Source organism: Ovis aries, chromosome 1, assembly GCF_016772045.2.
Source record: "Ovis aries strain OAR_USU_Benz2616 breed Rambouillet chromosome 1, ARS-UI_Ramb_v3.0, whole genome shotgun sequence".
NCBI classification, from domain to species: domain Eukaryota; kingdom Metazoa; phylum Chordata; class Mammalia; order Artiodactyla; family Bovidae; genus Ovis; species Ovis aries.
Window position 1 is genome coordinate 257,901,573 of NC_056054.1, and position 24,517 is coordinate 257,926,089.

The 24,517-nt window shown below is 40.5% G+C and overlaps 1 protein-coding gene across 2 annotated transcripts in view; it reads right to left on the reverse strand.

The window, feature by feature from the left end:
- DNAJC13 (DnaJ heat shock protein family (Hsp40) member C13) overlaps positions 1–24,517 on the reverse strand; it is a 158,751-nt gene that overhangs the window by 118,411 nt on the left and 15,823 nt on the right. For both annotated transcript variants that reach the window (XM_004003339.6, XM_042237066.2), the window contains exon 2: positions 17,722–17,802. In XM_004003339.6, coding sequence (XP_004003388.1) covers positions 17,722–17,789 — 68 coding nt within the window. In that variant the 5' untranslated portion in view covers positions 17,790–17,802. The remainder of the gene's footprint in view (positions 1–17,721; positions 17,803–24,517) is intronic.

Sequence of the window (24,517 nt, forward strand, 5' to 3'; positions counted from 1 at the left end):
CACACACAATGGTTCTCTATTTTCCTGTGAAAATAAAAACCTTTGTGTATTTATTTTAAAGTTAACATCTTTAATCCTTTCAGTGGATAGTCTATGCAACAGGTTTCAAATAAGCCAAAAAGATCTAAACAGAGCTGAAAGAGATGGCTTTTGTTACGTTATCTAGTCCTCATAATATACAGCTTGAACTCCTATAGCGTCCTGGGTAAAGTTGGCTACTTTTAATTGTTCACTAGCATGGTGCTGGAGTGACTGTGAGGAGATCCTCCATGACCAAGAGCAGAGAAGCCCCAGCAAGATGGTAGGCACTGGAGCAGTGACTGCGCAGCCCTGGAGCCACTTTGAGGAGATACCCCACGTCCAAGGGCAAAGGAGAAGCCCCAGCAAGATGGTAGGAGGGATGAAATCACGTTTAGAAACAGATCCCATAACCCTCCAGAGAGGCTCAAAGGACTCAAACAAACCTTTTGCACACCAAAGACCCCACAGAGACTGAAACAGAACTGTCTCTGAGTGTTTCCTGTGGAGGGAAGGGTCAAAAGTGGACTGCCACAGGGGCAGGGGTTCTGGGTGCAGCAGACTTGGGTATGGCATAAGCCTCTTGGAGGAGGTCACCATTAACCTCACCATACAGCCGCCAGAACTTACACGGGACTGGGAAAGAGAATTCTGGAAGGCAGAAACAGAACCTTGTGCACACCAGGACCCAGGAGAAAGGAGCAATGACCCCACAAGAGACTGATCTAGACGCGCCGATGACTGTCTAGGAGTCTCCGGGGGAGGCCTGGGTCAGCGGCGGCCTTCTGTATGGTTAGGGGAACTGAGTGTAGCAGTGCCTGCACGGGACCTTTTGAAGGTGCACTACCTCCACCATGGTTTCAGTTCAGTTCACTCTGTTGTGTCCAACTCTTTGTGACCCATGCATTGTAGCACACCAGGCCACCCTGTCCATCACCAACTCCCGGAGTACACTCACTCATGTCCAATGAGTTGGTGAAGCCATCCAGCCATCTCAAAATCTGTGGTCCTCTTCTTCTCCCGCCTTCAATCTTTACCATCATCAGGGTCTTTTCCAGTGAGTCAGCTCTTCACATCAGGTGGCCAAAGGTTTGGAGTCTCGGCTTCAGCCTCAGTCCTTCTAATGAATATTCAGGACTGATTTCCTTAAAGATGGACTGGTTGGATCTCCTTGCAGTCCAAGGGGCTCTCAAGAGTCTCCAGCACCGGAGTTCAAAAGCATCAATTCTTTGGCACTCAGGTTTCTTCATATTTCAACTCTCACATCCTAATATCACTACTGGAAAAACCATAGCCTTGACTAGACAGACCTTTGTTGGCAAAGTAATGTCTCTGCTTTTTCACAGGCTGTCTAGGTTGGTCATAACTTTCCTTCCGAGGAGTAAGTGTCTTTTAATTTCATGGCTGCAATCACCACCTGCAGTGATTTTTGTAGCCCCAAAAAATAAAGTCTGCCACTGTTTCCACTGTTTCCCCATCTATTTGTCATGAAGTGATGGGACCAGATGCCATGATCTTAGTTTTCTGAATGTTGAGCTTTAAGCCAACTTTTTCACTCTCCTCTTTCACTTTCATCAAGAGGCTCTTTCGTTCTTCTTCACTTTCTGCCATAAGCGTGGTGTTATCTGCATATCTGAGGTTACTGATATTTCTCCCTGCAATCTTGATTCCAGCCTGGCATTTCTCATGATGTACTCTGCATATAAGCTAAATAAGCAGAGTGACAATATACAGCTGTGATGTACCCCTTGCTCTATTTGGAACTGGTCTGTTGTTCCATGTCCAGTTCTAATTGTTGCTTCCTGACCTGCATACATCAGATGGTCTGATATTCCCATCTCTTTCAGAATTTTCCACAATTGTGGTTATCCACATAGTCAAAGGCTTTGGCATAGTCAGTAAAGCAGAAATAGATGATTTTCTGGAACTCTTGTCAGTTTTTCGATAATCCAACAGATGTTGACAATTTGATCTCTGGTTCCTCTGCCTTTTCTAAAACCAGCCTAAACAGCTGGAATTTCACGATTCACCTACTGTTGAAGCCTGGCTTGGAGAATTTTGAGCATTACTTTACTAGCACGTGAGATGAATGTGATTGTGCAGTAGTTTGAGCATTCTTTGGAATTGCCTTTCTTTGGGATTGGAATGAAAACTGACATTTTCCAGTCCTGTAACCACTGCTGAGTTTTCTAAATCTGCAGGCATACTGAGTGCAGCACTTTCACAGCATCACCTTTTACGACTGAAATAGCTCAACTGGAATTCCATCACCGCCACTAGCTTTATTCGAACTGATGCTTTCTAAGGCCCACTTAACTTCGCATTCCAGGATGTCTGGCTCTAGGTCAGTGATCATACTATCATGATTATCTGGGTGGTGAAGATGTTTTTTGTAGAGTTCTTCTGGGTATTCTTGCCACCTATTCTTAACATCTTCTGCTTCTGTTAGGTCCATACCATTTCTGTCCTTTATTGGGCCCATCTTTGCTTCTGAACTGTGGTGTTGGAGAGGACTCTTGAGAGTCCCTTAGACTGCAAGGAGATCCAACCAGTCCATTCTAAAGGAGATCAGTCCTGGGTGTTCACTGGAAGGACTGATGCTAAAGCTGAAAGTCCAATACTTTGGCCACCTCATGCGAAGAGTTGACTCATTGGAAAAGACCCTGACACTGAGAGGAATTTGGGGCAGGAGGAGAAGGGGATGACAGAGGATGAGATGGCTGGATGGCATCTCCGACTCGATGGACATGAGTTTGAGTAAACTCTGGGAGTTGGTGATGGACAGGGAGGCCTGGCGTTCTGCAATTCATGGGGACGCAAAGAGTCGAACACGACTGAGCGACTGAACTGAACCAGCGTGAATTGTTCTCTTGGTATCTCTAATTTTTTTGAAGAGATCTCTCATCTTTCCCATTCTATTGTTTTTCTCTATTTCTTTGCATTATTCACTAAGGAAGGCTTTCTTATCTCTCCTTGCTGTTCTTTGGAACTCTGCATTCAAATGGGTATATCTTTCCTTTTCTCCTTTGCTTTTTACTTCTTCTTTTCACAACTATTTGTAAGGCCTCCTCAGACAACCATTTTGCCTGTTTGCCTTCCTTTTTCTTTGGGATGGTCTTGATCCCTGCCTCCTACACAGTGTCACAAACCTTCATCCATAGTTCTTCAGGCACTCTGTCTATCTGATCTAATCCCTTGAATCTATTTCTCATTTCCATAGTATAATTGTAAGTGATTTGATTTAGCTCATACCTGAATAGTCTGGCCTGGAGAATTCCATGGACTGTATAGCCCATGGGGTTGCAAAGAACTGGACACAACTGAGTGACTTTTACTTTCACTAACTTTGTCTATGACACTGTAGAGTGACACTAGCAAATCTGTACTCGTCACATAACTAATCATTTTAACTAAACCTTTGCAAGGAGTAAAATTGCTCAGAATCTGCAAAGAGGCACTAGAACAGCATTTTAGCTAGCTTCTAAGATTGCATTCCAGGGTCTAACTGGGACACAGAAACCCTAAGAAAATTGACTGTTCTGGGCAGAAAGAAGGAAGAAGATATACTAGGTCCCTGGGGAACATTAACTAATCAATTAAATTTAAAAGGGATCTGATAATCTGGTGCTGCCTGAGGGAGCAGCCCAAGTCCAAGGTCAGGGCTGCCCAGAGGAGCTACCCCATTTCCAACTAAGGAGCAGAGGCTGTGCTTTGCTGGAGCAGCCGTGAAGAGATAACCCACATCCAAGGTAAGAGAAACCCAAGTTAAGACGGAAGGTGCTGAGAGAGGGCATCAGAGGGCAGACAGACTAAAACCACAATGACAGAAAACTAGCCAACCTGATCATACGGACCACAGCTTGTCTGACTTAATGAAACTAAGCCATGCTGTGTAAGGATACCCCAGACAGAGAGGTCATGGTGGAGAGGTCTGACAGAATGTGGTCCACTGGAGAAAGGAATGGTAACCACTTCAGTATTCTTGCCTTGAGAACCTCATGAACAGTATGAAAAGGCAACAAATTAGGACACTGAAAGATGAACTGCCCAGGTCGGTAGATGCACAATATGCTACTGGACATCAGTGGAGAACTAACTCCAGAAAGAATGAAGGGAAGGAGCCAAAGAAAAAACAACACCCAGTTGTGGATGTGACGGGTGACAGAAATAAGGTCCAATGCTGTAAAGAGCAATACGGCATAGAAACATGGAATGTCAGGTCCATGAATCAAAGCAAATTGGAAGTGGTCAAACAGGAAATGGCAAGAGTGAACGTCAACATTCTAGGAATCAGCGAACTCAGATGGACTAGAATCAGTGAATTTAACTCAAGATGACCATTATATCTACTACTATGGGCAGGAATCCCTTAGAGAAATGGAGTAGCCAACATGGTCAACAGAAGAGTCTGAAATGCAGTACTTGGATGCTGTCTCAAAAACGACAGGATTATCTCTGTTCGTCTCCAAGGCAAACCATTCAATATCATGGTAATCCAAGTCTATATCCCAACCAGTAATGCTGAAGAAGCTGAAGTTGAATGGTTCTATGAAGATCTAGAAGACCTTTTAGAACTAACACCCAAAAAAGATGTCCTTTTCATTATAGGAAACTGGAATGCAAAAGTAGGAAGTCAAGAAACACCTGGAGTAACAGGCAAATTTGGCCTTGGAATGTGGAATGAAGCAGGGCAAAGGCTAAAAGAGGTTTGCCAAGAGAATGCACTGGTCATAGCCAAAACTCCCTTCCAACAACACAAGAGAAGACCCTACACATGGACATCACCAGATGGTTAACACCAAAATCAGGTAGATTATATTATTTGGAGCCAAAGATGGAGAAGTTCTATACAGTAGGCTAAAACAAGACAGGGAGCTGACTGTGGCTCAGATCATGAACTCCTTATTGCCAAATTCAGACTTAAACTGAACAAAGTGGAGAAAACCACTAGACCATTCAGGTATGACCTAAATCTCATCCCTTTTGATTATACAGTGGAAATGAGAAATAGATTTACCAGACTAGATCTGATAGACAGAGTGCCTGAAGAACTATGGACAGAAATTCGTAACATTGTATAGGAAGCACTGATCAAAACCATCCCCAAGAAAAAGAAATGCAAAAAGGCAAAATGGTTATCTGAGGAGGCCTTACAAATAGCTGTAAAAAAAAGAGAAGCAAAAAGCAAAGGAGAAAAGGAAAGATATACCCATTTGAATGCAGAGTTCCAAAGAATAGCAAGGAGAGATAAGAAAGCCTTCCTCAGTGAATAATGCAAAGAAATAGAGAAAAACAATAGAATGGGAAAGACGAGAGATCTCTTCAAGAAAATTACAAATACCAAGGGAACACTTCATGTAAAGATGGGCTCAATAAAGGACAGAAATGGTATGGACCTAACAGAAGCAGAAGATACTAAGAAGTGGTGGCAAGACTACACAGAAGAACTATACAAGAAAGATCTTCATGACCTAGATAATCACAATGGTGTGATCACTCACCTAGAGCCAGACATTCTGGAATGTGAAGTCAAGTGGGCCTTAGGAAGCATCACTACGAACAAAGCTACTGGAGGTGATGCAATTCCATTTGAACAATTTCAAATCCTAAAAGATGATGCTGTGAAAGTGCTGCACTCAATATGTCAGCAAATTAGGAAAATTCAGCAGTGGCCACAGGACTGGAAAACGTCAGTTTTCATTCCAAATCCAAAGAAAGGCAATGCCAAAGAATGCTCAAACTACTGCACAATTGCACTCATCTCACACACTCATAAAGTAGTGCTTAAAATTCTCCAAGCCAGGCTTCAGCAATATGTGAACTATGAATTTCCAGATGTTCAAGCTGGTTTTAGAAAAGGCAGAGGAACCAGAGATCAAACTGCCAACATCCGCTGGATCATCAAAAAACCAAGAGAGTTTCACAAAAACATCTGTTTCTCCTTTATTGATGATGCCAAAGCCTTTGACTGTGTGGATCACAATAAACTATGGAAAATTCTGAAAGAGATGGGAATACCAGACCACCTGACCTGCCTCTTGAGGAACCTCTACACAGGTCAGGAAGCAACATTTAGAACCGGACATGGAACAACAGAATAGGAAATAGGAAAAGGAGTATGTCAAGGCTGTATATTGTCACCCTGCTTATTTAACTGATATGCAGAGTACATCATGAGAAACGCTGGGCTGGAAGAAGCACAAACTGGAATCAAGATTGCCAGGAGAAACAGCAATAACCTCAGATATGCAAATGACACCACCCTTATGGCAGAAGGTGAAGAGAAACTAAAAAGCCTCTTGATGAAAGTGAAAGTGGAGAGTGGAAAAAGTTGGCTTAAAGCTCAACATTCAGAAAACGAAGATCATGGCATCCGGTCCCATCACTTCATGGCAAATAGATGGGGAAACAGTGGAAACGGTGACAGACTTTTTTATTTTGGGGCGCTCCAAAATCATTGCAGATGGTGATGCCAGCCATGAAATTAAAGATGCTTGCTCCGTGGAAGAAAAGCTATGACCAATCTAGACAGTATATTAAAAAGCAGAGACATTACTTTGCCAACAAAGTTACATCTAGTCAAAGCTATGGTTTTCCCAATAGTCATGTATGGATGTGAGAGCTGGACCATAAAGAAAACTGATGCTTTTGAACTGTGGTTTTGGAGAAGATTCTTGAGGGTCCCTTGGACGGCAAGGAGATCCAACCAGTCAATCCTCAAGGAAATCAGTCCTGAATATCACTGGAAGAACTGATGCTGAAGCTGAAACTTCAATACTTTGGCCACCTGATGCGAAGAACTGACTCATTGGAAAAGACCCTGTTTCTGGTAAAGACTGAAGGCAGGAGAAGGGGATGACCTAGGTTGAGATGGCTGGATGGCATCACCTACTTGATGGACAGGACTTTGAGTAAGCTTCGGAAGTTGGTGATGGACAGGGAAGCCTGGTGTGCTGCAGTGCACAGGGTTACAAAGAGTGGGATGTGACTGAAGTGATGTGAACTGGGTTCACAGTAATATTAAACATGAGGTACAAAGACTTGCCCCATGCTCCCAGTCCTCACCCTCCACATCCTCTTCCTTTACCAAGAACCCCTACCATACAGATTTGTTTCATCTGTATCTGATCAACGTACATTGATACATCAGTATCCAACAGAGTCCCACCTGACATTAGAGTTCACTCTTGGATGTCTCACATTCTATGCTTTGGACAAAGTATCCAAGTGTATCTACCATTACAGTATCATGGAGTAGTTTCACCTTCCTAAAACTCTTCTGAACTCTATCCTTTCTTCCCTGCTACAAACCTTGGATGCCACTGATCTTTTTACCTTTTATAAAGTATCCCTTTTCTACAATGCTGTGTAGTTGGAATTATACAGCACACAACCTTCACAGATTAGCTTCTTTTACTTAGTATTTAAGTTTCTTCCATGTCTTTTCATGACTTGATGGTTCATTTCTTTTTAGAACTGAATAATATTCATTGTCTGCATATATTAGTTTACTTACTCATTCACCTACTGAAAGGCATTTTGGTTGCTTTCAAGTTTGGTAACTATGAATAAAGATGCTGTAAACATCTGTGTGCGGGTTTCTGTGCAATGTAAGAATGTAAGTTCTCAGCTTCCCTGGGTAAATTTAGTGTAACTGCTGGATCATATGGTAAGAGACCTGGAGGAGGGCATGGCAACCCACTCCAGTATTCTTGTTTGGAGAATCCCCCTGACAAAGCCTGGTAGATATGGTACACAGGATTGCAAAATAGCTGGATAAGACTGAAGCAATTTAGCACGCACATGCATGGTAAGAGAACGTTTAGTGTTGTAAGAAACTACTGAACTATCTTCCCAAAAAGCTGTACCATTTCACATCTCCACCAGCAATAAAGGAGAGTTCCTGTTGCTTCACATCCTCACCAGCATTTGGAGTTGCCAAGCATTTTGGATTTTGGCCATTTATCTCTACGTTCTCATTTCCCCGAATTAGTTGTCAACCGCACATTTTCTTGTTTTCTCTTCTATGGCCATGCCGCATGGCATGTGAGATTGTAGTTCCCAGACCAGTGGAAGCACAGAGCTCTAACCACCAGACCACCAAGAAATTCCCGGCATACTTTCTTTGGTGAGGTCTCTGTTAAGATTTTTGGCTCACTTTTTAATCGAGTTGTTTGTTTTTTCACTTGTTAAGTTTTAAGGGTTCTTTGTACAGTAGAACAGTTATCTTTTGCAGTTATTTTCTCCCAAATTGTCTTCACATTCTCTTGATACTGTCTTTCAGAAAGCATACATTTTCAACTTTAATGTAGTCCACTCATCAATTCATTTCATGACTATTACCTTTGGTATTGTATTTAAAACATCATCACCAAACCTAAGGTAATCTGGATGTTCTCCCACGTTATCTAGGAATTTTATAATTTTGCATTTCACATTTTGGTCTGTTATCTGAAATTTGAGTTAATCTGAGTTAATTTTGTGAAGGATGTAGAATCTATACCTAGATTCATTTTTTTGCAAGTGGATATACAAGTGTCAAGTATCATTTACTGAAAAGATTCTGTGCTTTTCAGCTGGCGCGGTGGGGAGGACAGGGTGGAAGGTATGCAGAGAGTAACAAGGAAACATTTAAAAAAAAAAAAAAGACTGTGCTTTTAATAGAACATTGTGCATAAAATATAAAATTCCTATAAGGAGATGTGGTCCTATTTGCACTTCTGAAAGATATTCAAATATCAAGATTGCCTGATAAGCAGAAGAGATGTACAAAGCAAACACAAAGACCATTCAGGACGGACTCATACCTGGTTTAGAGGCTGGCAGGGGCAAGGGCTAAAATCAACAAAGCAGGAGAAAAAAACCTTAGGATTCCTAGACTTATCAGAGTTGGTGAGGTGTGTAATCAACAGGCAGCTAAAGACAAGAGTCTCTCTTCATTGTCCAACTCTTCCTACTTACAAGAAAGGAATCAGAAATTCACCAGCTTCCCTTCCCCTTAAGTCAAATTTCCTGTATCAAGTCATTCCAGGGTCGCTAAGAGTCTGACACTACTGAGCGACTTCACTTTCACTTTTCACTTTCATGCATTGGAGAAGGCAATGGTAACCCACTCCAGTGTTCTTGCCTGGAGAATCCCAGGGACGGGGGAGCCTGGTGGGCTGCCATCTATGGGGTCACACAGAGTCAGACACGACTGAAGTGACTTAGCAAAAATGAATATAGCGGGTACCTGCCAATGACTTATCACAGACATATCCCAATGTAGTGAAGCTAAAATCCTGTTCATATACTAAAATCCTACTTTTAAATTCAGAGCATTTGCTGCAATTAATGTATGCAAGTAATAAAGTGATCCACAGGCAGAATTTCCATGTAATTTCTATCCAGGAAAAAAATTAAGTACTTAATTTTCAACATTACTCTGAAGCTTTCCATAGAGAATCTTCACTTCTGTTTAACTGAAATGTATGAATCTTCCTTTTAACAGAAATGACTTGGCAGGTCAAAAAGGAAACTTTGCTCTTTAATAAAAGAAAGTGGTTTTTACTAATGAAATCTTCTCTTACTTTTCGCTGCTTCCAAAACGAAGATAAAATTTAATTCTGTACAAGTGGGAAAATGACAAGCATAGCAGAAAAGTTACTCTGCCAACCAAAGGGTCTATAATGATGGTGAACAGACCTGAATCATTAAAACATAAGTAGTGGCTGCAAAGTGAAACATATGAAAACTATTATAAAGGTAACATGAAATAAGTGACATGAATATCCCCAAGGGAAATACCTGGAGAGGTTATCTTTAACTTAGGTATACTAAGGAAACCCAAGTAAGATGGTAGGTGTTGCGAGAGGGCATCAGAGGGCAGACACACTGACCATACTCACAGAAAACTAGTCAATCTAATCACACTAGGACCACAGCGTTATCTAACTCATGAAACCAAGCCATGTTCGCGGGGCAACCCAAGTCGGGTGGCTCATGGTGGAGAGGTCTGACAGATTGCGGTCCACTGGAGAAAGGAATGGCAAACCACTTCAGTATTCTTGCCTTGAGAACCCCATGAACAGTATGAAAAGGCAAAATGATAGGATACTGAAGGAGGAACTTCTCAGGTCAGTAGGTGCCCAATATGCTACTGGAGATCAGTGGAGAAATAACTCCAGAAAGAATGAAGGGATGGAGCCAAAGCAAAACAACACCCAGCTGTGGATGTGACTGGTGATAGAAGCAAGGTCCAATGCTGTTAAGAGCAATATTGCATAGGAACCTGGAATGTCAGGTCCATGAATCAAGGCAAATTGCAAGTGGTCAAACAAGAGATGGCAAGAGTGGACGTCAACATTCTAGGAATCAGCAAACTAAAATGGACTGGAATGGGTGAATTTAACTCAGATGACCATTATATCTACTACTGCGGGCAGGAATCCTTCAGAAGAAATGGAGTAGCCATCATGGTCAAAAAAAGAGTCTGAAATGCAGTACTTGGATGCAATCTCAAAAACAACAGAATGATCTCTGTTCGTCTCCAAGGCAAACCATTCAATATCACAGTTATCCAAGTCTATGCCCCAACCAGTAACGCTGAAGAAGCTGAAGTTGAGTGGTTTTATGAAGACCTACAAGACCTTTTAGAACTAAAACTCAAAAGAGATGTTCTTTTCATTATAGGAGACTGGAATGCAAAAGTCGGAAGTCAAGAAACACCTGGAGTAACAGGCAAATTTGGCCTTGGAATGCGGAATGAAGCAGCACAAAGACAAACAGAGTTTTGCCAAGAAAACGCACTGGTCATAGAAAAAACCCTCTTCTAACAACCCAAGAGAAGACTCTACACAAGGACATCACCAGACGGTCAACACCGAAATCAGATTGATTATATTCTTTGCAGCCAAAGATGGAGAAGCTCTATACAGTCAACAAAAACAAGACCGGGAGCTGACTGTGGCTCAGATCATGAACTCCTTAACACCAAATTCAGATTAAACTGAAGAAAGTACGGAAAACCGCTAGAGCATTCAGGTATGACCTAAATCAAATCCCTTATGATTATACAGTGGAAGTGAGAAATAGATTTAAGGGCCTAGATCTGATAGATAGAGTGCCTGATAACTATGGAATGAGGTTTGTGACACTGTACAGGAGACAGGGATCAAGACCATCCCCATGGAAAAGAAATGCAAAAAAGCAAAATGGCTGTCTGGGGAGGCCTTAAATATCGCTGTGAAAAGAAGAGAAGTGAAAAGCAAAGGAGAAAAGGAAAGATATAAGCATCTAAATACAGAGTTCCAGAGAATAGCAAGAAGAGATAAGAAAGCCTTCTTCAGCGATCAATGCAAAGAAATAGAGGGAAAGAACAGAATGGGAAAGACTAGAGATCTCTTCAAGAAAATTAGAGACACAAAGGGAACATTTCATGCAAAGATGGGTTCGACAAAGGACAGAAATGGTATGGACCTAACAGAAGCAGAAGATATTAAGAAGAGGTGGCAAGAATACATGGAAGAACTGTACAGAAAAGATCTTCACGACCCAGATAATCATGATGGTGTGATCACTAATCTAGAGCCAGACATCCTGGAATGTGAAGTCAAGTGGGCCTTGGAAAGCATCACTATGAACAAAGCTAGTGGAGGTGATGGAATTCCAGTTGAGCTGTTTCAAATCCTGAAAGATGACGCTGTGAAAGTGCTGCACTCAATATGCCAGCAAGTTTGGAAAACTCAGCAGTGGCCACAGGACCGGAAAAGGTCAGATTTCATTCCAATTCCAAAGAAAGGCAATGCCGAGGAATGCTCAAACTACCGCACAATTGCACTCATCTCACATGCTAGTAAAGTAATGCTCAAAATTCTCCAAAACAGGCTTCAGCAATACGTGCACCGTGAACTTCTTGATGTTCAAGCTGGTTTTAGAAAAGGCAGAGGAACCAGACATCAAATTGCCAACATCCGCTGGATCATCGAAAATGTAAGAAAGTTCCAGAAAAACATCTACTTCCGCTTTATTGACTATGCCAAAGCCTTGACTGTGTGGATCACAATAAACTGTGGAAAATTCTGAAAGAGATGGGAATACCAGACCACCTCACCTGCTTCTTGAGAAATCTGTATGCAGGTCAGGAAGCAACGATTAGAACTGGACATGGAACAACAGACTGGTTCCAAATTGGGAAAGGAGTACGTCAAGGCTGTATACTGTTACCCTGCTTATTTAACTTCTATGCAGAGTACATCATGAGAAACGCTGGTCTGGAAGAAACACAAGCTGGAATCAAGATTGCCTGGAGAAATATCAATAATCTCAGATATGCAGATGACACCACCCTTATGGCAGAAAGTGAAGAGGAGCTAAAAAGCCTCTTGATGAGCCTCTTGATGAAAGTGAAAGAGGAGAGTGAAAAAGTTGGCTTAAAGCTCAAAATTCAGAAAACGAGTATCCCGGCATCCAGTCCCATCACTTCATGGCAAATAGATGGGGAAACAGTGGAAACAGTGTCAGACTTTATTTCTTGGGGCTCCAGAATCACTGCAGATGGTGACTGCAGCCCTGAAATTAAAAGACGCTTAGTCCTTGGAAAGAAAATTATGACCAACCTAGATAGCATATTCAAAAGCAGAGACATTACTTTGCCAACTAATGTCCATCTAGTCAAGGCTATGGTTTTTCCTGTGGTCATGTATGGATGTGAGAGTTGGACTGTGAAGAAGGCTGAGTGCCGAAGAATTGATGCTTTTGAACTGTGGTGTTGGAGAAGACTCTTGAGCGTCCCTTGGACTGCAAGGAGATCCAACCAGTCCATTCTGAAGGAGATCAGCCCTGGGATTTCTTTGGAAAGAATGATGCTAAAGCTGAAACTCCAGTACTTTGGCCACCTCATGCGAAGAGTTGACTCATTGTGAAAGACTCTGATGCTGGAGGGATTGAGGGCAGGAGGAAAAGGGGACGACAGAGGATGAGATGGCTGGATGGCATCACTGACTTGATGGATGTGAGTCTGTGTGAACTCCGGGAGTTGGTGATGGACAGGGAGGCCTGGCGTGCTGCAATTCATGCGGTCGCAAAGAGTCAGATTCACCTGAGCAACTGAACTGAAGAGAATGAAAAATATTTGACCATCTTTACTGTCACTACCAATAACATTTTTCTGAAATGTTGGGGTTAAGATGGAATCTCTTAAAACCTAGGCCCTAAAGCCCTCATATCACACACAAAATTTGTTGTATGCAGATATATGATCTAAACAGAGGTTCGTATAGCAACTCTAAAACAACAGAAAATTTTCAATGAAAGGACATTTATTTTTTCATAAGACCGATGAGAAATACTTTAAACTTAGATTAGACGCCTACATAAAACTGTTGTTGTTAGTCACTCAGTCGTGTCCAGTTCTTTGCAACCCCATGAACTGTAGCCCACCAGGATCCTCTGTCCATGGAATTTTCTGGGCAAGAATATTGGAGCGGGTTGCCATTCTGTTTTCCATGGGATCTTCCTGACCCAGGGACTTAACCTGGGTAATCTGCATTGCAGGCAGATTCTTTTGTCAGCTGAGCCACCATGGAAGGGCTACATAAAATAGGTAATATAATAAAAGATTCAGTGCCACGTAATAATATATATAACAATGAAATAACTATCCCTATCTGGGAAATGTAGGACTTTTGAAAGGAAAAGTGAAAGTGTAGTTGCTCAGTCATGTCCAACTCTTTGCAACCCCGTGGACTGTAGCCCACTAGGCTCCACTGTCCGTGGAATTTTCCCAGCAAGAATACTGGAGTAAATTGCCATTTCCTTCTCCAAGGGCTCTTGCTAGCCCAGGGATCAAACTCATATCTCCTGCACCTCTTGCACTGGCAGGACGATTGGATTGCTTACCACTGAGCCACTTGGGAAGCCCTAGATATCCACATACAAAAGGATAAAGATGGATCCTGGCTACCCACTATACACAAAAGTTACCCAAAATCAAAACTATAAAACTCTTAGAAGAAAACAAAGGAATAAATCTTTGAGACCTTGAATTAGGTAATGGCTAACAACACAAAAAGCTCAAGTGGCAATAGAAAGAAATAGATAAACTCAATTTCATGAAAATTTAAAACTTCATACTTCAAAGCACACCATCAAGAAAATGAAAAGACAAGCCACCAAACAGGAGAAAATATTGGCAAATCATATCTCTATAAGAGACTTGTATTCACAATACATAAGGAACTCATGGAACTCAACAAATAACTCAGTTAAAAAATGGGTAAATGATTTGAATAGACATTTCATGATATATATACACAAATGGCAAGTTCAGTTCAGTTCAGTTCAGTCACTCAGTCGTGTCCGACTCTTTGCCACCCCGTGAATCGCAGCATGCCAGGCCTCCCTGTCCATCACCATCTCCCGGAGTTCACTCAGACTTACGTTGTCCATTGAGGCAGTGATGCCATCCAGCCATCTCATCCTCTGTCGTCCCCTTCTCCTCCTGCCCCCAATCCCTCCCAGCATCAGAGTCTTTTCCAATGAGTCAACTCTTCGCATGAGGTGGCCAAAGTACTGGAGTTTCAGCTTTAGCATCATTCCTTCCAAAGAAATCCCAGGGCTGATCTCCTTCAGAATAGACTGGTTGGATCTCCTTGCAGTCCAAGGGACTCTTAACAGTCTTCTTCAACACCACAGTTCAAAAGCATCAATTCTTCGGCACTCAGCCTTCTTCACAGTCCAACTCTCACATCCATACATGACCACAGGAAAAACCATAGCCTTGACTAGACACATCTTAGTCAGCAAAGTAATGTCTCTGCTTTTGAATATGCTATCTCGGTTGGTCATAACTTTTCTTCCAAGGAGTAAGCGTCTTTTAATTTCATGGCTGCAGTCACCACCTGCAGTGATTTTGGAGCCCCCCAAAATAAAGCCTGACACTGTTTCCACTGTTTCCCATCTATTTCCCATGAAGTGATGGGACCAGATGGGCTTCAGCAATACGTGAACCATGAACTTCCTGATGTTCAAGCTGGTTTTAGAAAAGGCAGAGGAACCAGAGACCAAATTGCCAGCATCCGTTGGATCATGGAAAAACCAAGAGAGTTCCAGAAATACATCTACTTCTGCTTTATTGACTATGTCAAAGCCTTTGCCTGTGTCGATCACAATAAATTGTGGAAAATTCTGAAAGAGATGGGAATACCAGACCACCTAACCTGCCTCTTGAGAAATCTGTATGCAGGTCAGGAAGCAACAGTTAGAACTGGACATGGAATAACAGACTGGTTCCAAATAGGAAAAGGAGTATGCCAAGGCTGTATATTGTCACCCTGCTTATTTAACTTATATGCAGAGTACATCATGAGAAACGGTGGTCTGGAAGAAGTATAAGCTGGAATCAAGATTGCAGGGAGAAATATCAATAATCTCAGATATGGAGATGACACCACCCTTATGCAGAAAGTGAAGAGGAACTAAAAAGCCTCTTGATGAAAGTGAAAGTGGAGAGTGAAAAAGTTGGCTTAAAGCTCAACATTCAGAAAACGAAGATCATGACACAAATGGCAAAGAAGCATGAAAAGATACTCAACATCTTAGTCATCAGGGAAATGCAAATCAAAACCACAATGAGATACCACTTCATACCCACTAGGATGCCTAAAATAGAAAGACAATAACAACTGTTGGTTAAGATTAGAGAAATTGCAATCCTCATACACTGACGGTAGGATTATAAAATGCTGCAGCCACTTGGAATACAGTTTGCCTGTTCCTCAAAAAGTTAAACACAGAGTTACCATATACTTCCATATAACTCCATACACCATCAATTCCACTCCTAGGTACATACTCAAGAGAACTGGAAATATAGATTCACCAGTAAGCTTGTATGTGAACATTTATGGAAGTGCTATTCTATTCATAACAGTAAAAAAGTAGAAACAATATAAATGTCCATCAACACAAAATGTGGCATACCCACACAATACATTTAACAATAAAAAGAAATGAAGTAATGACACATACTGCAACATGGATAAACCTTGATAACATGTTAAGTGAAAGAAGACAGTCATGAAAGATTACATATTGGATGAGTCCATTTATATGAGATGTCCTAAATAAGCAAATACAGAACCAGAAAATAGATTAGAGGCTGCCAGATGCAGGGAATAAGAGGAGGGAGGGAAGGAACTGCTAATATTTTTAAAGGAGTATTCTTGAGAGGTGAGGAAATTGTTCTAAAAAGAGGTGTGATGGTTCACAACTCTACGAATATACTAAAAACCACTGAATTGTACACTTTAAAAAGTTTTATGTTATATAAACTTTATCAATAAAGCTATTATAAAAACAAAACAAATTTAAAGGTGTGAATTAGAGGGAAGGAACTGTGCTTATAGCACAGAAATAGTTCTGCTCCTGATAATTACAAAGAAGGAAAGAAAAAAAAAAAAGGACTGTCAAGTCATAGTCACCACTAAGAACGTTAAAAAATTTTTTCCAGATGATCACAATTACAACAAGCTCACAAAGCAAAAAGTATTGTAGTTATTTTGTTCTTTAGAATTCAACAGAATGCTATAATTGCATTTAAAAGACAAAAATTATATTACGATGATTAGAGCAATCTAAAATTTGAGAAAAAAAATAAAGATCATTTAAATATACAACATTTTTTAAGGCTTACTGAAATAACTAGAGAGTCATACTACTCTGGATATGCCAATATTCTAACTTTGCTTAATGAAATTAACCGAAGAAAAAAATTTCAAGACAAGTATTCTACAAGGATAACAATTAAGTAACTCATACAACTGAGCTTCTAAAAGGAAACAAAATTAAACACTCAAATCTTTCAAAATTAGTTAGTTCATTAATGCAAACCAGAAACACTACAGAATTCAGATGTTGCACCATTCTAAGAAGTAACAACACTATTACCTAAAAATTGGAAAGTTAAGAATAAGAACTATACCACTCTCTCTCCTCATCTTCCAAGGGGTGGGGGATGGGAATTAAGAAGTAAAGTTACTGGCTTTGTGCACATGTCTCGTTTTTATCTTAGTCTGAGGCCTGATTTGGAATAATGTGGTCACCTATTTGTTAAAGTGTGGCATACTCATTTTACTTATTACTACTACTCAAAATGACAACAGACTAAACTTTTTTGTAATGATCAAAAAGTGCCATTCATTGAATACTGAATGTATTTAAGGTATAATTTTAAAACCTTCACACACTCCATTATCAATTCATTTAATCCTTATATCAATCAGAGGGCTAGGAATTACCACCTATTTTACAGCAGGAAACAGGAACCATTTACACCTCAGTCTGGCCAGGCAAGCTACTGAAAAATGTCATCAACCCCTCCCAAGGAAAAGATCAAAACCAATTTTTAAATTTCATTACAGGTTAAAAGAAAAAATATGAAATGCACTATTGGCATATTTTCTTTGACTGTCAAATGGATGTGAAAATGTACTGATAACACGTAGGCTCATCTCTAGATGATAAAGTTGTGAAGTGAAAACTCCACTACTACAAAAACTCATCCTTAAGTGATAGCAGTCAAGACTATGGATAATCGGTTTATTTTCCTTTTAATTCTTATCCAAATTCCTTCCAAAAAGAGAGAAAACCAGACATATCAAAAGAAAAAGTAATTTTTAAAATACTTTACAGAAGAACAGAAAAGTAAAACCAACAAATACTTACTTCCCTCTCCATGAATGTTTTGTTGTGTAGAAACATGCTAAATCCTTATTTTCCTTAATAATGTTCATTTTGTGCTGAATCCTGAAAGATAAAAATATGGGTAAATTTTGTAATAGTGCTAACCCTAAGAGTTTTTCCTGAATCTCCCCCATCATATTTTCATAGACTGCCATATGGTACTGATTTTAAGACACCCACTTTTTATACAAGACCCTAAGGATGGTCTGTTCACCTCTCTATCAGAGAGCCTTTAGCACACTATATTGTCACAGCTCTTTTCCACTACGCTGAGTCTGAGGACAAGAATTGCCCTCGTATCAACATCCCAAGAATAGAGAATCTAGTGAAAAGTGTTAAAGTAAATGAATCTTTAAATCTCACACTGCCAAACAATATTTTAACACATAACTGTCAAGTGTCAAACCAACTCTAAACGGTTTTGTCTGGCTGCTAAGTGCTGGCCATCTTGCTGTCACTGTCACTTTAAAGGGAACTTAATATAAATAAGGTTTAACTTGAACAATATTCTCATTATAAAAGTAATTTAGTAAAAGTTAAAATGTTGGTCACTCAGTCATGCCCAGCTCTTTCAGACCCCACGGACTGTAGCCCACCAGGCTCCTCTGCCCACGGAATTCTCCAAGCAAGAATACTGGTGTGGGTTGCCATTCCCTTCTCCAGGAGATCTTCCCAACACAGGGACTGAACCTAGATCTCCCGCATTGCAGGCAGATTCTTGACTGTCTGAGCTACCAAGGAAGCCCGAAAGTAATTTAAGTACATAGTAAAAACATTTTTAATGTTCATAAAGTAACTCATCTTTCATCCTAGCATCGAAAGATACTAACTTTCCTTCTTCCAGCTAGGAAAAAAAATGTCTTTTTAAAACAAAATTGAGACTGTCATTTATACCACTTAGCTTGTTTTCACAGAATATTAACCTTTTTCCAAGGAATTAAATATTCTTTGAGAAAAAGATTTTTAAGTCACAAGAACAATGTTACTCAAAGTGTAGTTGTCAATATCAAGTGCTGAAATTAAGTGTTCAGAAATGTCTGTTACAGTTTGGTTAGTGAACTCTCTGATTAAACAGGATATAGAACAGTTGAGGATTTCTGACTTGTATGATAAATCACACATGGTATGAGCTTCCTAACAGCCACAGGAAGAGGGACAATGCTACGTGCAATATTTCAAGATTAGTTTGTTGACTGTAACCCTGAAGTGTATAAAATCCAGAATCCATTTAGCTCAAGAAAAAATTTCAGTTTATCTAACTTTACACAATTAATTGTATAAACTGGCTACTAATGAAAGACCAATGATAAATTCTGAAAATATTACATCATTTGCTTCATACTGAATATGATAATTTTACTTCTTTTGTCACTTGGGTACTACTTCCTATCCTTAATAATTAGAAATACACTCTAAAAAATATTGTAAAATACATAAAGTGTCAATAATGCAAACTGAATGGTTAGAATTATGGCTTGCTTAGCTTTCTTCACATCTTTATATGTCTAAACTTTTTAAATCAACAAGTATTCTTTTCATAAATAGAATAAAACTTTTTCATTCAAAAACATTTTTATAACAGCTTTTTGAGACGATTCACATACCTTAAAATTCACCTCTTTAGAAAGTATGCAATTCAGAGGTTTTGGTATGTTCACAGAGTTCTACAACGAATACACTATTTTTACCATTCCAACAAGAAACCCTGCTGGCAGCCACTCCCCAATCCCCCTCACACCCACTACCTGGCAACCATCTACTTTCTGTCACTATGGACCTGTCTATTATGGAATCTCATATAAATAGAATCATAAAATGCATTGTCTTTGTGACTGGCTTCTTTCACTGAGCGTAACAAGCGAAAACATTTTCAAAGTTTATCCATGTTGTGGCATGCATCCGTTTCCTATTGTATAGAAACACCACATTTTGTATAACCATTCATCAGTTGCTGGACATATGTGTTGTTTCCATGCATGCATGCTAAGTCGCTGCTAAGAGGTACTCCCAAATAAGGTTTTGTCAAACCTTCTGGAAAAACATCAATTCATCCTCTGAGGCATAATAAAAGAACCACATGTAATAGCAAATTTAGAGAAACCTTTATTGTCACCAGAGAGAAATTTCTCTTAACAGTCAATGACATCTTCCTACTAGTATGTATAGACAGCTAAATACAGACCTGTCAGCTGGTGCGAATGACACAGGCAGCCAACCAAGAATTATTAAACCAGCAAACATTATCCCTGCCTTCTGAGTCATATGTAGTAAATGATATTGCTGGAAAGAAACTTAGAGAAGATCTCTGAAAATGTGCCCAAAAAAGTGAAGAATTATAGGCCTACAGATGGTATTTTCCCCTCATATACAGTAACTGAAGATTGGGAAAAAGAAAAAAAAGGAGGACAGAAAAAGCAAATGGCTGATACTGAGGAGTGGAGTTTGGATTCTGAGCTCACAATTTAAGATGGGAAGGACTGACTGAACTCTGGCCTATCTAGGAGAAACTGACAAGAAAGAAAATGCGTTTAAGTGAAGACTGGCTGATCCCATCAAGGGACTGTAAAAGGAAAATGAGAGAAAAATATAAAATTTTAAAGTGACAGTCACAAAGAACTTAGGACATGATCTAATAAATCTGTAGGGAGTCTAGGGGAAAATAATCTAGTAACAACAAGGCATACTGAAGAATTAAAAAAATAAACCTAAAGAACGATCTTATCACTGATTTGGGGGAACAAGTAACTCAAACGAATCTTCTAGGAGGGGAATTAAGAAGGTTTATCTACAACTTTTTGGAGACTTATGAATTCAGGGTTGATAAAAGCACTAGATGCCCGAAAGTTCCTAGGTTAGGATAGATAAAAGGGATATAACACATTAATATAAAATTAATATAGAACTGAAGACACACAAATGGGCCACAGGTATACGAAAAGTTGTTCTATGTCATTATCAGGGAGATGCAACTCAAACTCAAAACGACAAGATACAGCCTCACACCTGTTAGGGTGGCTATTATCAAAAAAATAACAGACAAGTTCTGGTGAGCATGTAAAGAAACTTGAACCTTTGTGCATTGTCGATGAGAACGCAAAATGGTGTGTTATGGAAAACAGTATGGAAGTTGCTCAAAAAATTAAAAAATAGAATCATTAGGGAATTCCATGGTTGCCTAGTGGTTAGGACTTGGTGCTTTTGTTAGGGATAAAATACTGACTGACCCCACCCACCCTGGCCAGGCTCTCTAGTAACCATCTGCATGAGTTATTTTACGACAGGAGGTCCTGGTAAGGAACACGGAACTAATAAGCCACCGCCAACCAGAAGAGTTCAGGGCAGGTCAAAAGACGACACCACTTGTCCATCTACCTCCCAGAATCCCTCTCGCTAGCATCCATCTTGTCTGAGCAATGTGGTGTGCCACCAGGAAGGACTCTGAGTCAAAATGATTGGCCAAAGACAACCCAGAAACTAGTCCCAGCAGTTAGTTTTTATGTTAAAACCCGAGACTGCAAGCCATGTGGCAGAGCAGTTCTCCTGGGTTCCCTTACCCTGCTGCTCTCCAGCCGGTGCCCTCTTCCAATAAAGTCTCTTGATTTGTCAGCACGTCTCCTCGGACAATTCTTTTCCTAGTGTTAGACAAGAGCCCAATCTTGGGGCCCTGGAAGGGGCTACACTTTCACTATCGTGGGCCCAGGTTCAATCCCTCATCAGAGAACTAGAATTCTGCCAGCTGCATGTGGCCAAATAAAAAAATAGAATTATCACATGATCCAGAAATCAAACTTTGAGTATTTATCCGAAAGAACTGAAATTTGGACCTCTAATGGAGGAAACAGAAGAGGCTCTATCTCAAAAGCAGGACTCCATCTTGGGCCGAACTGTGGACTTTGAACTATATGCCCAGTATCTATGGAAACATACCACCTGGAAAACCAGGCCCCAAGAAGAAGGAAGAGCCCTGGGGCTCTCCGTTGCCTAAAAGAATACCCTAATTATCTGTGTAACCAAATAGAATCATACATTCTATTATGCTTATTGGGGTATGACCACAGGCCTATTGATAATTATCCACTGTTAACGACCTAGGCTTAAGGCATATGAATCACGGGTTAACTTTGATTGTATCTTTCTTTTTCCTTTGTTCAGACTAGTTTCAGGGAATTTCGGAAGGCGGGTTTCGGCACATACACTTGGGGTATATAAGGTTTTCAAAAAAACTGGTCCAGGTCGTTGGCTAGGAGGAGACTCTGCCTTGGGCCCGCCAGTGTAATAAACTGCATTCCACTATCTGCACTGTCCCTCTGAGTGAGTTTGTTTCCCGGAAGGTGAGGCTACAACACGAAGAGATGACACAACCATATTCACTGTAGTATTATTTATAAAACTTAAGATGTCTAAACACCCCGAACAGATGAATGGATTAAGAAAATGTGGTATACACAATATTATTCAGTCTTAAAAAAGAAGGATATCCTACAATCTTCAATAATATCAGTGAAATTTAAAAATATTATGCTAAGTGAAATAAGCCAGTCACAGAATGCCACTTACATGAATTATCTACAATGGTTCAACTCAGAGAAGAAGGTAGAATGGTAGTTGCCAGTGCCTGAGCTGGAGGGGAAATGGGGAGCTGCTAATTAGTGGGTATAAAGTTTCAGTTATGCAAGATGAGTAAGTTCTAGAGTCTGTTTTATAGCACTGTGCCTAAATAGTGAACAATAATGTATACATAAAATCTGTTAAGAGGGGAGATCTTATGTTAAGCATTTTTCAGTTCAGTTCAGTTCAGTTGCTCAGTCGTGTCCGACTCTCTGCGACCCCATGAATCGCAGCACGCCAGGCCTCCCTGTCCTTCACCATCTCCCGGAGTTCACTTAGACTCACATCCATCGAGTCCATGATACCATCCAGCCTTCTCATCCTGGGTCGTCCCCTTCTCCTCCTGCCCCCAACCCCTCCCAGCATCAGAGTCTTTTCCAATGAGTCAACTCTTCTCATGAGGTGGCCAAAGTACTAGAGTTTCAGCTTTAGCATCATTCCTTCCAAAAAATCCTAGGGTTGATCTCCTTCAGAATAGACTGGCTGGATCTTCTTGAAGTCCAAGGGACCCTCAAGAGTCTCCTCCAACACCACAGTTCAAAAGCATCAATTCTTCGGCACTCAGCCTTCTTCACAGTCCAACTCTCACATTCATACATGACCACAGGAAAAACCATAGCCTTGACTAGACGGACCTTAGTCAGCAGAGTAATGTCTCTGCTTTTGAATATGCTATCTCGGTTGGTCATAACTTTTCTTCCAAGGAGTAAGCGTCTTTCAATTTCATGGCTGCAGTCACCATCTGCAGTGATTTTGGAGCCCCAAAAAATAAAGTCTGACACTGTTTCTACTGTTTCCCCATCTATTTGCCATGAAGTGATGGGACCAGATGCCATGAGCTTCGTTTTCTGAATTTTGAGCTTTAAGCCAACTTTTTCACTCTCCTCTTTCACTTTCATCAAGAGGCTTTTAGCTCCTCTTCACTTTCTGCCATAAGGGTGGTGTCATCTGCATATCTGAGGTTATTGATATTTCTCCCGGCAATCTTGATTCCAGCTTGTGTTTCTTCCAGTCCAGCGTTTCTCATGATGTACTCTGCACAGAAGTTAAATAAGCAGGGTGACAATATACAGCCTTGACGTACTCCTTTTCCTATTTGGAACCAGTCTGTTGTTCCATGTCCAGTTCTAACTGTTGCTTCCTGGCCTGCATACAGATTTCTCAAGAGGCAGGTTAGGTGGTCTGGTATTCCCATCTCTTTCGGAATTTTCCACAGTTTATTGTGATCCACACAGTCAAAGGCTTTGGCATAGTCAATAAAGCGAAAGTAGATGTTTTTCTGAAACTCTCTTGCTTTTTCCATGATCCAGCGGATGTCAGCAATTTCATTTCTGGTTCCTCTGCCTTTCCTAAAACCAGCTTGAACATCTGGAAGTTCACGGTTCACGTATTGCTGAAGCCTGTTTTGGAGAATGTTGAGCATTACTTTACTAGCATGTGAGATGAGTGCAATTGTGCGGTAGTTTGAGCATTCTTTGGCATTGCCTTTCTTTGGAATTGGAATGAAAACTGACCTTTTCCAGTCCTGTGACCACTGCTGAGTTTTCCAAACTTGCTGGCATATTGAGTGCAGCACTTTCACAGCATCATCTTTCAGGATTTGAAACAGCTCAACTGGAATTCCATCACCTCCACTAGCTTTGTTTGTAGTGATGCTTTCTAAGGCCCACTTGACTTCACATTCCAAGATGTCTGGCTCTAGATTAGTGATCACATCATCATGATTATCTGGCTCGTGAAGATCTTTTTTGCACAGTTCTTCCATGTATTCTCGCCACCTCTTCTTAATATCTTCTGCTTCTGTTAGGTCCATACCATTTCTGTCCTTTATCGAGCCCATCTTTGCATGAAATGTTCCCTTGGTATCTCTAATTTTCTTGAAGAGATCTCTAATCTTTCCCATTCTGTTGTTTTCCTCTATTTCTTTGCATTGATCGCTGAAGAAGGCTTTCTTATCTCTTCTTCCTATTCTTTGGAATTCTGCATTCAGATGCTTATATCTTTCCTTTTCTCCTTGGCTTTTCGCCTCTCTTCTTTTACAGCTATTTGTAAGGCCTTCCCAGGCAGCCATTTTGCTTTTTTGCATTTCTTTTCCATGGGGATGATCTTGATCCCTATCTCCTATACAATGTCACGAACCTCATTCCATAATTCATCAGGCACTCTATCT